The following is a 15,569-nucleotide window of genomic DNA, read 5'->3' on the forward strand; positions in this document are numbered from 1 at the left end:
TTTGTGGCCCATTAGCTTGGAGCTTTCCGGGCCCCGCTCCCCACTATGGCTAAGTGAAAGAGCCTGCCCTCAGGGGCTCACACTTGGGATTTCTGTGGGCCGCTTGTTTGGAAAGCCCTAACCCCCTTGTTGCGCTAGTGCCCCCGATCTCTGAGCTTCGTGGGAACAGTCCATAAAGGCCCTGTCCTCCACAGGTTAATTGCCGGGTCGCCTGAAGCTTCTCCCTGACCTAGGGTCCATGTACCCCGTCATGCCTTCGGTCCCAGACCGGTGATTAGGCCCAGGCTGCTGACCGTCCTCCAAGACAGGTCCCAGACACCTAGCCTCAATCCCCTGCAACCGGGGGTCTGACTCCTCTAGGACCAGACCACTGTCTGCGACCTAGTCTGGTCTGCTTCTTCCCTGGAAGCTACAACTCCAAGCTTCCTCAGAGCTCCTCACAGCTCGAGGGCTAGCACTGAACTGACTTGACACCTCCCACCTCCCTGCCTGACCCCTAGGTGGGCGGCCCTATTCCTGCTTAAGCAGCCCACTGGTGTGCCTGACAGGGTGTGGTGCAAATTGTATCTAGGATTTGTGAAAGCTGGTGGAGGGAGTACTGCAGGATGGAGACCCAGAACCATGGGGGGTTGAATTCTGCACTGTAGCGACAGAGCGTGCAGAACCCTATGACGACCTGAATAGTCCAGGGGCGTCACACATGCTCAGTTAAAAAAAAAAAAAAAAGACAGATCCGACGCCCATAGGCTTTCATTTTACAACACTGCGCCGGATCCGGCGCAGTGCGTTTTTTTGCTGGTGACAGAAAATGTTCCCTTGTGCATCCTTTCCAGGAGCCGGAAACAGAAATTTCGCCGGATCCGGTGCACTCCGGGTAAAACGCGATGCCATGCGGCACGATCCGGCGCCAATACAAGTCTATGACGAAAAAAACGGATACGGCGGCAACAGACGCAAATCGGATGTGTGAAAGCATCCCAAGAGGAGGGGTCTACACGGGAGATGGTGGGCGTACACAGTTAAGACAAGGGGTCTATACAGGTAAGAGGAGGGGTCTACACAGGGGAGATGGGGGATGTACACAGAGGGGAGGAGAGGTCTACACAGGATGGCTGTGGGGATGTATACGGGGTGGGAGGTGTATACAGAGAGGCTGGGGATGTACACAGAGAGGAGGAGGGTGTATACAGAGAGGAGGAGGGTGTATACAGACAGAACACTGCTGTCTTGTGCCGGTGGCTCTGATGTCATTGCCCTTGGCTCGGCCCCCAGAAATCTGCTGACGTCCCCATTCTCCTCCCCTCCATGATTCCAGCTGTGGGGCTCCTGCAGCACCATGGACAGAGCCCCTCCTGCAGTGCCCTCACCTGGACGCGCTGTGCTGCCAGGATGTGACGGGGCCAGGCTTATATATGACGCCTCCCTGGAAGGATGAGCGCTCAGTGCCCCGGGCTCCGTGCGGACATCTGCTGACGGCTCCCCGTCTCCTTCCCTCCTCCAGGAGCCGCGGACGGCTGGAGGACATTGTGCGGTGCTCGGCCTCCGGAGCTCATCATGGAGGCTTTGTGAGGATCACAGGTCATTACCGCTGCCCTCTGTGCCCCGGACCATGTGGATTAATCCCGAGGAAGTGCTGCTGGCGAACGCCCTGTGGATCACGGAGAGGGCCAATCCATACTTCATACTGCAGAGGAGGAAGGGGCACGGGACCCGAGGAGGGGGGCTGGCGGGTAAGAACGTGTCCCTCATAGAGCCATAGCCCCCCATAGTGTCTGTATGTCCCCATAGCCCCCCATAGTGTCTGTATGTCCCAATAGCCCCCCATAGTGTCTGTATGTCCCCATAGCCCCCCATAGTGTCTGTATGTCCCCATAGCCCCCCATAGTGTCTGTATGTCCCCATAGCCCCCCATAGTGTCTGTATGTCCCCATAGTGTCTGTATGTCCCCATAGTGTCTGTATGTCCCCATAGTGTCTGTATGTCCCCATAGCCCCGCATAGTGTCTGTATGTCCCCATAGCCCCCCATAGTGTCTGTATGTCCCCATAGCCCCGCATAGTGTCTGTATGTCCCCATAGCCCCGCATAGTGTCTGTATGTCCCCATAGCCCCCCATAGTGTCTGTATGTCCCCATAGCCCCGCATAGTGTCTGTATGTCCCCATAGCCCCCCATAGTGTCTGTATGTCCCCATAGCCCCGCATAGTGTCTGTATGTCCCCATAGCCCCGCATAGTGTCTGTATGTCCCCATAGCCCCGCATAGTGTCTGTATGTCCCCATAGCCCCGCATAGTGTCTGTATGTCCCCATAGCCCCGCATAGTGTCTGTATGTCCCCATAGTGTCTGTATGTCCCCATAGCCCCGCATAGTGTCTGTATGTCCCCATAGCCCCGCATAGTGTCTGTATGTCCCCATAGCCCCGCATAGTGTCTGTATGTCCCCATAGCCCCCCATAGTGTCTGTATGTCCCCATAGCCCCCCATAGTGTCTGTATGTCTGTGTATACATCTGCTGATTACATCACTTCTGCCTGTATTTCTGACCATCATGAATGGCCCTAATGTAATGGCAGTGGCTGGCATTCCCTCGATGTGGCCATTTAGTGTGGACAATGGCCGGAGCAGGGGATGCCCTGTCCTCTGAGGTGTGAATACACAGACCTTCTCCCTTTGTTTTCCCAGTTGCACATGTCCCTTCCTGGGATGGGGGATGTGGTGGGATGGGGGGATGTTTCTCCTATGGAATGCAGGAGGGATGAGTTTATTCTCACAGGACTATAGGACTATTTTTCCTATTCCGCTTTATACCGCCATGCAGTGCATATAATAATAATCCAATATTAAGACTAGTTTCTTGGATAATATTGCTGTTATCACTTCTGTGGGAAGAGTGTAAGATCTATATCAGTTTATGCAGAACGTGAGCGTAGCAGAAGCTTCCTCACCAAAGTCTGCCTCACATCTGCTGTGTCCACAGATACACCTGGGGTCTGGGATCCAGTATTTTTATTTGTCTTTGGGATAAAATCCTGTTTAAACTGATTAAATACAAGGTAATAGCCATGTAGGCCAATGGCCACCCTGATTGGTCACATGTAAGACATGGCAGGCCTGAGGAACACGTGTAGAGAAGATGGCCTGTTCCCACAGATTATGGCGCGTCCCTGAACGCTCATTGCTGGCCACTCTGTTTTCTGGCTCTAAACGTCTGGGATCAGATTTGTGAAATGTTTCACCTTTTACTTCACACTGGACACAAAAAGCTGGTGAGCTCCTCCATTCTAGGACCAGGAACCGGACAAACCTCTGCCAGGACCAACATGGAGACTTGGTTCAACTATTGTGGAATTGAAGAAGAGGCCATTTTCTTCAATTCGTCCTCCAGGCTCTTTCACACTAGGACAGCTTTCGGACCCACGTTATTTATTCAATGAGGTAGAGCAGATCCGCGTATTTTTATTTTTTTTCTCCACTGCATTGGGCCTGAGGAAAAATGGCAGCATGGTGCGAGTGGCCTCGTGAATCAGAAGAGACTCACCAATTCAAGTCTATGGGTGTAAGAAAAAAATGGTATGCCACACGGACCATCCTAGTGGTGTCCGTTTATTACGGATACATTACCTTCTGTAGCACAGGACACTGTAAATTATTGTAGAATAATAATATAAATATATAAATATAATAAATTAATGTAGGACAGCAAACTGATAAGTGAGGAAAAAATCCGACAACTTTTCTGGATGAAAATCAGACTTTTTTTAAAGACTGAATTCAATCTAAGGCAGTCATGGCGAACCTTTTACAGGCCGAGTGCCCAAACTGTAGCCCTAAACCCAATTTTTTTTCCGAAGTGCCAACTAATCCTATTATATAAAGAATTGATTGTAATCTTACCTTTGCCGTCTTCTCTTCAGCAAGGGGGCATCACGCTCATGCTTACCACACATGGACGCTGAGCCCCTGCCCTTTCCAGACACAGCAGTTGGATTGATCTTTCTGGAAATAAATTGCAGCATATTAGACAGAGATTTTAGCCTGGAATGGATTCAGATGTCACCTGTAATCCACATCTACATTTCAAAGTCTGAACATCTCGAAATCCCATAAAGACGTACGAGTTGCTCCCCTCCCCTTTCATTGTGTAGTTCTGTCCCCCTTCCTGGCCACTTCCTGGTAAATATGTCTCCCATCCTGATATAGATTTCCTACATTCTGGTATATTTGTCCCCATCATGGCCCCATCCTGGTAAATGTCCTCCATCCTGGTAAATGTTACCCATTCTTGCATGTTCCCCCATGCTGGTAAATGTACCTCATCCTGACATATTGCCCATCCTTGTAAATGTTCCCCCATCCCGGCATGTACCCCATTCCTGGTAAATGTTCCCAATCCTGGTTAATTTACCCCATCCAGGTAAATGTACCCCTTCCTGGTAAATGTTCCCTATCGTGGCATGTTTCCTCCAGCCTGGCATGCATGTTTTCCTCCATCCTGGCATGCAAGTTTTCCTCCATCCTGGCATGCATGTTTCCTCCATCCTGGCATGCATGTTTCCTCCATCCTGCCATGCATGTTTCCTCCATCCTGGCATGTATGTTTCCCCCATCCTGGCATGCATGTTTCCTCCATCCTGGCATGCATGTTTCCTCCATCCTGGCATGCATGTTTCCTCCATCCTGGCATGCATGTTTCCTCCATCCTGGCATGCATGTTTCCTCCATCCTGGCATGTATGTTTCCCCCATCCTGGCATGCATGTTTCCCCCATCCTGGCATGCATGTTTCCCCCATCCTGGCATGCATGTTTCCTCCATCCTGGCATGCATGTTTCCTCCATCCTGGCATGCATGTTTCTTCCATCCTGGCATGCATGTTTCCTCCATCCTGGCATGCATGTTTCCTCCATCCTGGCATGCATGTTTCCTCCATCCTGGCATGCATGTTTCCTCCATCCTGACATGCATGTTTCCTCCATCCTGGCATGCATGTTTCCTCCATCCTGACATGCATGTTTCCTCCATCCTGGCATGCATGTTTCCTCCATCCTGGCATGCATGTTTCCTCCATCCTGGCATGCATGTTTCCTCTATCCTGGCAGGCATGTTTCCCCCATCCTGGCACGCATGTTTCCCCCATCCTGGCACGCATGTTTTCTCCATGTATGTTCCCACCCCACGCTGCCATGTGCGTTCCCCCTCTCCCACCCCACGCTGCCATGTGCGTTCCCCCTCTCCCACCCCACGCTGCCATGTGCGTTCCCCCTCTCCAACCCCACGCTGCCATGTGCGTTCCCCCACCCCCTGCTGCCATGTGCGTTCCCCCACCCCCACCCCACGCTGCCATGTGCGTTCCCCCTCTCCCACCCCACGCTGCCATGTGCGTTCCCCCAGCCCCACACTGCCATGTGCGTTCCCCCACCCCCTGCTGCCATGTGCGTTCCCCCACCCCCACCCCACGCTGCCATGTGCGTTCCCCCTCTCCCACCCCACGCTGCCATGTGCGTTCCCCCACCCCCACACTGCCATGTGCATTCCCCCACCCCCTGCTGCCATGTGCGTTCCCCCACCCCCACCCCACGCTGCCATGTGCGTTCCCCCTCTCCCACCCCATGCTGCTGCTGCCGCACACGAGTTATAAAAAAAAAAGCAACACACAACTTACCTGCACACGCTCCCCCGCTGCTGGGTCCTCAGTTCCCACGCGGCCAGCAGACGGCGCCGTCGCTGCTCTCTGACGCTCCTCCGTCTCCTAGGCAACCCACTGCAGCCTAGGGGAGGAGGAGTGTCAGAGCGGAGGAGAAATGTCTCCTCCGCTCCAACACAGGTTTGATCTGCCGGCGCGACTGCACTAGCAGATCAAAACTGCAGGGTCGGGCGACAGCACACGTGCCACCAGAATGGGCTCAGCGTGCCCCTGGTGGCACGCGTGCCATAGGTTCGCCATCACTGATCTAAGGGGTACTTTGCACGTTGCGACATCGCTAGCATCGGTTAGCGATGCCGAGCGCGATAGCACCTGCACCCGTCGCACATGCGATATCTTGTGATAGCTGCCGTAGCGAACATTATCGCAACGGCAGCTTCGCACGCACTTGCCTGCCCTGCAACGTCGCTCTGGCCGGCGACCCACCTCCTTCCTAAGGGGGCGGGTCGTGCGGCGTCACAGCGACATCACACGGCAGGCGGCCAATAGAAGCGGAGGGGCGGAGGTGAGCGGGACGTAAACATCCCGCCCACCTCCTTATTTCCGCATAGTCGGTTGAAGCAGGTAAGGAGATATTCCTCGCTCCTGCGGCTTCACACACAGCGATGTGTGCTGCCGCAGGAACGAGGAACAACATCGTATCTCCTATTGGTGCGACCTTATGGAAATGACCGACACTACACAGATCACCGATTTTCTACGCTTTTGCGTTTTGTTTTTTTTTTGTTTTTTTTTTTTTATCGACGCATCTAGGCTTTACACGTTGCGACGTCGTTACCGGCGCCGGATGTGCATTACTTTTGATTTGACCCAGACGATATCGCAGTAGCGATGTCGCAGAGTGCAAAGGACCCCTAAATGTCATGTTTTGTAGTCGATCTCAAGGATGATTAAATCCTACCTGGAGGTGGGAGCACCTTGTTCTGCTCCTTTTTGTTCTTGAGTGATTGAGTTGGTTGTCTTGGTGCTCTGGTCATGTCATCTGATGACTCCGGCCTGTGTGATTTACCACCATGTCATGTATAACAGCGGCGTCACACTTAGAAGCAATTATCACGTCACAACACTGATCTGCAAGGAATGATAATTCTATCATCTAGGCTTTGTGTCTGTAACTTTTCCTTACTAATTACTGCAGTTTTGTCTGTGAGATGTTTATTGTCTTGAATGAAGTACACTGCTCAAAAAATTAAAGGGAACACTTAACCAACCCGAATATATCTCCAAGTTAATCAGACTTCTGTGAAATCAAACTGTCCACTTAGGAAGCCACACTGATTGACAGTCTATTTCACACGCTGTTGTGTAAGTGGATAGACATCAGATGGAAATTATTGGCAATTATCAGGACACACTCAATAAAGGAGTGTCTTCAGGTGGGGACCACAGACCACATCTCTGTACAATGCTTTCTGGCTGATGTTTTGGTCAATTTTGGATGTTGGTTGTGCACTCACACTCGTGGTAGCATGAGCGGACTCTACAACCCACACAAGTGGCACAGGTAGTACAGCTCCTCCAGGATGGCACATCCATACAAGCTGTGGCAAGAAGGTTAGCTGTGTCTGTCAGCGAAGTATCCAGAGGATAGAGGCGCTACCAAGAGACAGGCCAGTACACCAGGAGACATGGAGGGGATTGTAGGAGGGCAACAACCCAGCAGCAGGACCGCTCCCTGTGTACAAGGAGGAACAGGAGGAACACTACCAGAGCCTTGCAAAATTACCTCCCGCAGGCCACAAATGTGCATGTGTCTGCACAAACTGTTAGAAACCCACTTCATGAGGATGGCATGAGGGCCCGACGTCCACAGATGGGGTTTGTGCTCCCTGACCAACATGGTTCAGGATGCTTAGCATTTGCCACAGAACACCAGGATTGGCAAATTTGCCACTGGTGCCCTGTGCTCTTCACAAATGAAAGCAGGTTCACACTGATCACATATCAGAGTCTGGAGACACTGTTGAGAGCGATCTGCTGCCATCCTTCAGCATGACCGGTTTGGCAGTGGGTCAGTAATGGTGTGGGGTGGCATTTCTTTGGAGGGCCGCTCAGCCCTCCATGTGCTCGCCAGAGGTAGCCTGACTGAAATTAGGTACCGAGATGAGGTACCGAGATGAGATCCTCAGACCCCTTGTGGCTGTAGTTTGTCAGCAGTTCCTGCAAGATGAAGGCATTTAAGCTATGGACTGGCCTGCCCGTTACCCAAACCTGAATCCGATTGAGCACATCTGGGACATCATGTCTCGCTCCATCCACAAACGTCACATTGCACCACAGACTGTCCAGGAGTTGGTGGATGCCTTAGTCAAGGTCTGGGAGGAGATCCCTGAGGAGACCATTCACAACTTCATCAGGAGCATGCCCAGGCGTTGTAGGGAGGCCACACACGTTACTGAGCCTCATTTGATTTCATTGATGATCTTTGTGTGATTTTGTTGTCAGCACATTCAACTTTGTACAGAACAAAGTATTCAATGAGAATATTTCATTCATTCAGATCTAGGATGTGTTATTTGAGTGTTCCCTTTAATTTTTTGAGCAGTGTATTACATGGAGAGCTGAACATTTATCATTAGAAATTACAAGTCATGGGTGAATCTTATGCCAAGGCATCAGGGAGTGATTCGTCTGCTGCAAAGAGCTATCAGCCGAGGTCCAGCTCCACCATTGCTACCACCAGCACAATACTGACTACTCAAAGTGCGAAGTCCTGATCCTGTTCACAAACTTCTGGCTGCTGTAAACCAACATATTCCCTGGCAGCCCTGTATTATTACTCCTCTATTAGAGGACTTTTTGCCTAATATCTTTAGAAAACTGCCTCAGAGATGAATCTACACTTTACCTCCAAATTTAGATTGCCTGTCACATCTACTGGAGAAATGACTGTGATTTTCCATGCCGATAAACCACAATTTCTGCTTATTTTTCCAAGAATTTAATTCTAACATTAATCAGTATTCCAGCTGTAATGTTTCAACTCTTATTTTTCAGTGCTGGGGATGGTGTGGGCACATGATTAGATGGGTTGTCTCATACATGCAAGTTTTGGACATGTGCACATGGCATAGGCAGTACAATCTGTAGTATGGAGAAACATATGATACTTTTTGCTGTTGTTTCCCCTCTATATACACGAGGGGCTGCTGATAAGTCTTTAGCTTTACTCAGAAAGAAACGAGATAGGACTTTATATTTATTCCACATATTCTCCACTGATGTCAACACACTACTTACATAGCTTACAGAAAGAACAAGGAGTAATTTGCGCATAAACCATTTTATTAATGACATTTCTGGAATTTTTGATGGATACTGACACTTCTTACATAGGTATTCCAAGTTCTGTAAGCCTAGCAAAAAGAAGGATTTTGGTTGTGCCTCAAACCAGGCATCCATAGCAGCCATGTCATCAGAAATGGTGTGAAATTTGGTACTCTTGAGTTGTTTCTTCAGGTTTGGAAACACATGATCGTCTGAGGGAGCTAGATCTGGTGGCTAAGGTGGGTGGTCAACCAGCTGGAAGCCCAGCGCTGCCAGTTTTGCCGTGGTCGCTTGTGCAGTGTGAACGGAGGCGTTGTCTTGCAGGAACAAGATTCCTTTTGGATACAGTGCCGTGCCATTTGGGCTTTAGAGCAGCCTTCAATTGGTCCAAAAGTTCAATGTAATACCTTGCATTGATGGTGCAATTAGGGTGCAAAACTACCTTTTGAAGGTAGTCCACTAGTAGCACACCCTCCTTATCCCAGACAACAAACGCCATCACCTTAGTGGCTGATTTTTGCACCCTAAACTTCTTTGGACGAGGAGAACCACTGTGCCTCCACTCTTTTGACTGCTCCTTGTTTTCAGGGTCATACAAATAAATCCAGGTCTCATCCTTAATGACCAGTATATCCAGGAAGTTCTTATCAGTCCGGAAACGCTGACAAATGAATCCGGAAGTTTTCATTCGCATACTTCTCTGATCTGTTGTCAAACATTTGGGGACCCATTTTGCAGATAGATTCCTCATTCACGGGAAATCCCCATGATGTCTGCTATTGCTTTAGCTGGAGTCCGTCAATTCTCCAGTATGAGGTTGTGCGCAGCTTCGATGATCTCCAGAACAACAACCACTCTCTGTCGTCCAGGACGTTCCTCACCATTGGTGCTGAATTGACCCGTTTTAAATTTGTCAACCCAGTTCTTAACTGTGGAATATGAAGAGCATTGACCCCCCAATGTCTGCGACATATCACCATGAATATCCTTTGTGGACTTTCCTTGCAGAAACAAGAACTTTATCCCTCCTCTGCTCTCAGTTGCTGTGAATATTGCTTTAAACTCCGCTATTTTGTTTTCTCGCGCGCATAGGACACTGTTGCCATAAGCAACAAAACACAAAATTTTGAAAACATATATTAGACACATAAGGATTTCATGTGATGTAACATTCGTTACCATAGAAACAAAAAATGATCACAAAACCAAAGACTTAGCAGCAGCCCGTCGTAGAATGTGTCCATTTTTTCATGTTACTCCATTTATTACTTCTGATTAGGGATGAGCGAACCTGGGGTTCAGTGTTTGTACTGAACAGACTTTTCTTAGGGAAAAAAAACACAAAAAACCCCAAAACAGTTTGGGTTCATCGGAGTTCGGGTTCTTTATGTATGTAAACCACTTGCTCAGTAACAACAGCATAATCGGATGTAGTGTGCAACAAAAAAAAAAGGAAAAACCCCACCCAAAGTGATGGCTGCATGTAGGCGAAGACCCGAACTGCCCAATTGGTGACTTCCATTGGGGTTCAGGTCAAGTCTGGCTTGTTCTAAAGCCTGGCTGAACCCACCGAACCAAACCCTCCACAGGTTAGCTCATCTCTACTTCTGATAGAACATGTGAGCTTTGTTTTTCTGTTGGATGCTGATGCTTCTACACGTCTTGACTGATAGGTTTTTCCATACTTCTGTATACAGAAGACCAATCAATCTAGGTTAGTGGGCAGGGAGAAGACATTAGCCTTTGGACTAGCCACCTTCTCCCATTTCCCCAGGTAGGCAGTCTGACTGGTCTTCACTATACATAAAGTGAGTGAGATGCCAGTCTCGCTTGGGTAGTTGGGAGACATTAGTGGGGACCTGCCTCTTTGACTAGACATTCTGTCTGCTGCTATACTGTAAACTGTGGTTCTCTGAATGCCTCAAATATAAATGTCTAGAATGGAGGAGCAGCTTTGGTTTATTGTCTGTAGTTCGGCCAGAATGAATCAGATGACCGGTTACCTTTTTAAACATCCCATAACATACCTACCTGTAAAGGCATAATGCATGCTATCGATAATCTCTTGCTGGTTGTAAGCTACATGCATAGCATAATATTACATGACGTATAATAATGGTAGTTAATAAGCCTGATGTGGCGCTAGCAGTATAATGGCAAACCTTGGGTATGTAGGTTGGTGGTGTCTCCACTAAAACTGGGTCAACAGTGACCTATATTGCCAGATGGGAACCATGAGTTGGCGTGTTTCACCACCACAGGATTTGTGTGGATATTCTGCCACTATTTTGTATTTGTGATTTGACATTTGTTAAAATGAAATCCAATATGGTTCTCTTAGGTGTGCATATACCTTTTTATCCCTACCCTTGCTGAATTTGTGACTTGGTAGGCAAGAGCTGTTAATATAAGATTCCGGTATTGATTGCCTTGAGAAAGGAAAAAAAAAATCCAATTTCTACATTAATACTCCACCACTTAACCACAGACCATGTGCTTTACTGACCTTGAAGACTTTGCTTTTATGATTAGGCGAGATTTCCTAATGAAGAAATCCTGATCTTCCTTGTTGCTTTGCACTGAATGAGTCTCGTTGGCCCGATGCCAGAACAGTACTCTACACGTTTCAGTATACTTCCATACGCCGGATTCAATGATCTTATCTGCTGGAGTGTGTCTGAGGAAACTGGTGGTAATAGTTGGTTTGTAGACGTCAGATAAGGAAACCATTGTTGTAGATGCTTACACATATATTGATTGCAGATGTTTATTGTTAGCTCAATGATTTAAGGTGGTGTCACACACCGCGACAACGACAACGACGTCGCTCCTACGTCACCATTTTCTGTGACGTTGCAGCGACGTCCCGTCGCTGTCGCTGTGTGTGACATCCAGCAACGACCTGGCCCCTGTTGTGAGGTCGCCGGTCGTTGCTGAATGTCCAGCTTCATTTTTTGGTCATCGCTCTCCCGCTGTGACGCACACCTCGCTGTGTGTGACAGCGAGAGAGCGACGAAATGAAGGGAGCAGGAGCCGGCGTCTGGCAGCTGCGGTAAGCTGTAACCAAGGTAAACATCGGGTAACCAAGGGAAGACCTTTCCCTGGTTACCCGATATTTACCTTCGTTACCAGCGTCCGACGCTCTCGCTGCCAGTGCCGGCTCCTGCTCTGTGCACATGTAGCTGCAGTACACATTGGGTAATTAACCCGATGTGTACTGTAGCTAGGAGAGCAGGGAGCCAGCGCTAAGCAGTGTGCGCAGCTCCCTGCTCTCTGCACATGTAGCTGCAGTACACATCGGGTAATTAACCCGATGTATACTGTAGCCAGGAAAGCAGGGAGCCAGCGCTAAGCACGGCTCCCTGCTCTCTGCACATGTAGCACAGCGTCGTTTTGATCGCTGCTGCTTCTGCTGTGTTTGACAGCTAAGCAGCGATCATAACCGCGACTTACAAGGTCGCTGCTACGTCACAGAAAATGGTGACGTAATAGCGATGTCGCTGTCGCTATGTGTGAAACCAGCTTTAGTGCTATCTGTTAAACATCACCTCTAATTGAGTTGCCTTCCTGGACCTTGTTGTAACAAGGTCCATTTTTTTGTTAGTACTAGGACCCACCAGTAGGTTCTCTGGTTCTCGAAAGGCCAATCCAACCTTGCCTATGTCTTTGATGTCCGTTATTAAGCTACGGTACATTGCAAAAATGTCTTGTATCTTAAACTAAAACCACATTCAGGGATCAGGAATGGTTCAAAATACTCCACTTTTCTTCCTTTACACAAATGTTTGGTGAAGTGATAAATTTGGTCACGCATGTCTCTACATAGAGGAAGGAGAAGAGATCAGCAAGGAGGTTCTCAGCGATTTCATGAAACTAGAAACATAGCTGCTTTCTTCCAGAAACGACCTAAATCTTGTCCATCGGTTCAGTCTAGTATTGCAGCCCGGCCCCACTATCTTTCTTTTCATGTAAACTTTTCATTTTTGATAATTACTGAGATTTGATGGATTACGTTAATTGCAAATAAAAATGTTACAATCAAAAAAATGAAGAAAAGATTAAGCCTGTTGCTTGTTCCCTTGTCGTCATTGCTTGACCCACGTGTGATAAATCGTTTACCCTGACCCAGTGATCTCGTCATTCCATTTTGACTATTTTACAAGTCTCATAGGTCATTACACTTGCCCGTTTTCCGTGTGTGTGTGTGTGTGTGTGTGTGTGTGTGTGTGTGTGTGTGTGTGTGTAAAATCATGTGTATGTATAAAATGTGACTGTATAAACTTAGACATGGGTACAGTATATGTAAAATCAAATTTTTTTGTATAAAATAATTTGTAACTACACACACCATTGTGAACAAGTATTCCTGATTTTTATTTTTTAAATATCTATCTATAATAATACTTTCTATCCAATTAGTCTCCAAATTATTTGTATCTATAGGAGCATGATGTTTAACCTTTTCGTGTCTATGTGCTCCCACGGCTTTCTCTTAATATCATGTGTCTAAGCCAAGGTTCCCCAGCCTGTGGCTTGCGAGTCCATCATGTGTGGCTCGGCGCTGTCTACCAGCTTGGTGCATAAGCACCGGGTCTGGCAAATGGCTATGAAATGCAGTTCTCCAGATGTTGACTTTTTTTCAGTAGCCCCACACAGAAGAGCAGATCTGGATTGGGGGCAAGGTAGGAACCCCTGGATTTTGGTATACTGCCTTGGTGTGATGTCTGTGGGCGATGTTTGGCTGTCCAAAGCTAAATAATGGGGTTTCTGGTTGTCACTACTGTGAGAGGTGGGTGAGCTCACGATAGTGAAAAGGAAAGGACCCCTGGATCTTGGTATACTGCTTCTGTGTGATGTCTGTGGGCAAGGTTTGGGTGTCCAAAGCTATATACTGGTGGCTTTGGGTGACACTACTATGAGGGGGTGGCAAGAGCTGGATGTGGCTCGTGTCCCTCTGTCAGAGCTGAATGTGATTCCCAAAGTCAAAAGGGTAATTTTAGAATACTAGTACTAGGGCACTGGTATATATTTCACTGCTAATATATTAGCCCCCAAAATATACAGTATATATGTATAAATTTGCAGGAGGAGGTTGTAGATCAATTTACAACCAATCCCACTGCATGCAATATTCTTACTACTAATTTGTTGCCTGTTTTCAATATTGCAATCAGAAATTCCTGATTTTTCCATCAGTTATACAGTCATATGAAAAAGTTTGGGCACCCCTATTAATGTTAACCTTTTTTCTTTATAACAATTTGGGTTTTTGCAACAGCTATTTCAGTTTCATATATCTAATAACTGATGGACTCAGTAATATTTCTGGATTGAAATGAGGTTTATTGTACTAGCAGAAAATGTGCAATCCGCATTTAAACAAAATCTGACCGGTACAAAAGTATGGGCACCTCAACATAAAAGTGACATTAATATTTTGTAGATCCTCCTTTTGAAAAAATAACAGCCTCTAGTCGCTTCCTGTAGCTTTTAATGAGTTCCTGGATGAAGGTATATTTGACCATTCTGTTTACAAAACCATTCCAGTTCAGTTAAGTTTGATGGTCGCCGAGCATGGACAGCACGCTTCAAATCATCCACAGATTTTCAATGATATTCAGGTCTGTAGACTGGGATGGCCATTCCAGAACATTGTAATTGTTCCTCTGCATGAATGCCTGAGTAGATTTGGAGCGGTGTTTTGGATCATTCTCTTGCTGAAATATCCATCCCCTGCGTAACTTGAACTTCATCACTGATTCTTGCACATTATTGTCCCAGCCCATGTTGACATGAAATGACCGGAAGCAGCAAAATCGCGGCAGGAGCGGTCATATGACCACTCTGAGCCGGGGGAGAGGGGATGACAGCGGAGCAGGTAAGTGCTCACTGTCTACTTACCTGCAAAAAAAAGTCAAAAGAAGCCGGATAACCCCTTTAAGGCTATGTTCACACAATGCATCTTTTACAGTGTTTTTGGTGCGTTTTTGAGGTCACAAAGGTGCACCTAATTGCATCCATTTCCTTCCCCCAGCAAAGTCTGAGATTTATATTTCGCTATCTACACTGGGCATCTTTTTTTGGCTGCATCTCAGCTGCATTTTTGAAGATACAGCATGTCAACTCTTGTTGCATTTTTCCAGTGTTTTTGAGCCCTTCCAGTCAATAGATTTGACTTGAAAATCAGATTGGACAGAATGCTGTACAAACGTGTCAAACGCATGCGTTTTTTGATCCGTTTTTGCCGCAGGTGCATTTTTCAAGGCCAAAAAACACTGCATCTTTGGGGTTAAGAAAAGGGACAGTGTGTAAACATAGCCTAATGCCGTTTTTTGTTTTTTTTACATGCCAGGTTCTTTTTTTAAAAAAAGCATAAATTCTTAATGCATAGTGAGATCTATGGCAATTAGAGGGTGATGCATCTGGACTTTAAATGAGGAGGGTGTGCTTGCTTGGATCAAAGGTCATTACATTGAACGTGTTGAAGCTTACCCTATTCCCCACATCTATAGGCTTGTGATTGCACATCCAGACTTTTTTGTCCTTACTCCGGTTTTCTGTTTAAAGTTTTTCCTGACATTGAGTTAAAACCACGACTTGAT

The 15,569-nt window shown here is 47.5% G+C and overlaps 1 protein-coding gene across 2 annotated transcripts in view; it reads left to right on the forward strand.

The window, feature by feature from the left end:
* Window positions 1-1,226: 1,226 nt before the first annotated feature.
* Window positions 1,227-15,569, forward strand: part of TBC1D9 (TBC1 domain family member 9) — a 98,521-nt gene continuing 84,178 nt past the window's right edge. The window contains exon 1 of one of the 2 annotated variants that reach the window (XM_075348352.1): window positions 1,227-1,730. In XM_075348352.1, coding sequence (XP_075204467.1) covers window positions 1,610-1,730 — 121 coding nt within the window. In that variant the 5' untranslated portion in view covers window positions 1,227-1,609. The remainder of the gene's footprint in view (window positions 1,731-15,569) is intronic. The other variant, XM_075348360.1, reaches the window with a different exon arrangement.

This window comes from Anomaloglossus baeobatrachus, chromosome 1, assembly GCF_048569485.1.
Source record: "Anomaloglossus baeobatrachus isolate aAnoBae1 chromosome 1, aAnoBae1.hap1, whole genome shotgun sequence".
Lineage (NCBI taxonomy): Eukaryota > Metazoa > Chordata > Amphibia > Anura > Aromobatidae > Anomaloglossus > Anomaloglossus baeobatrachus.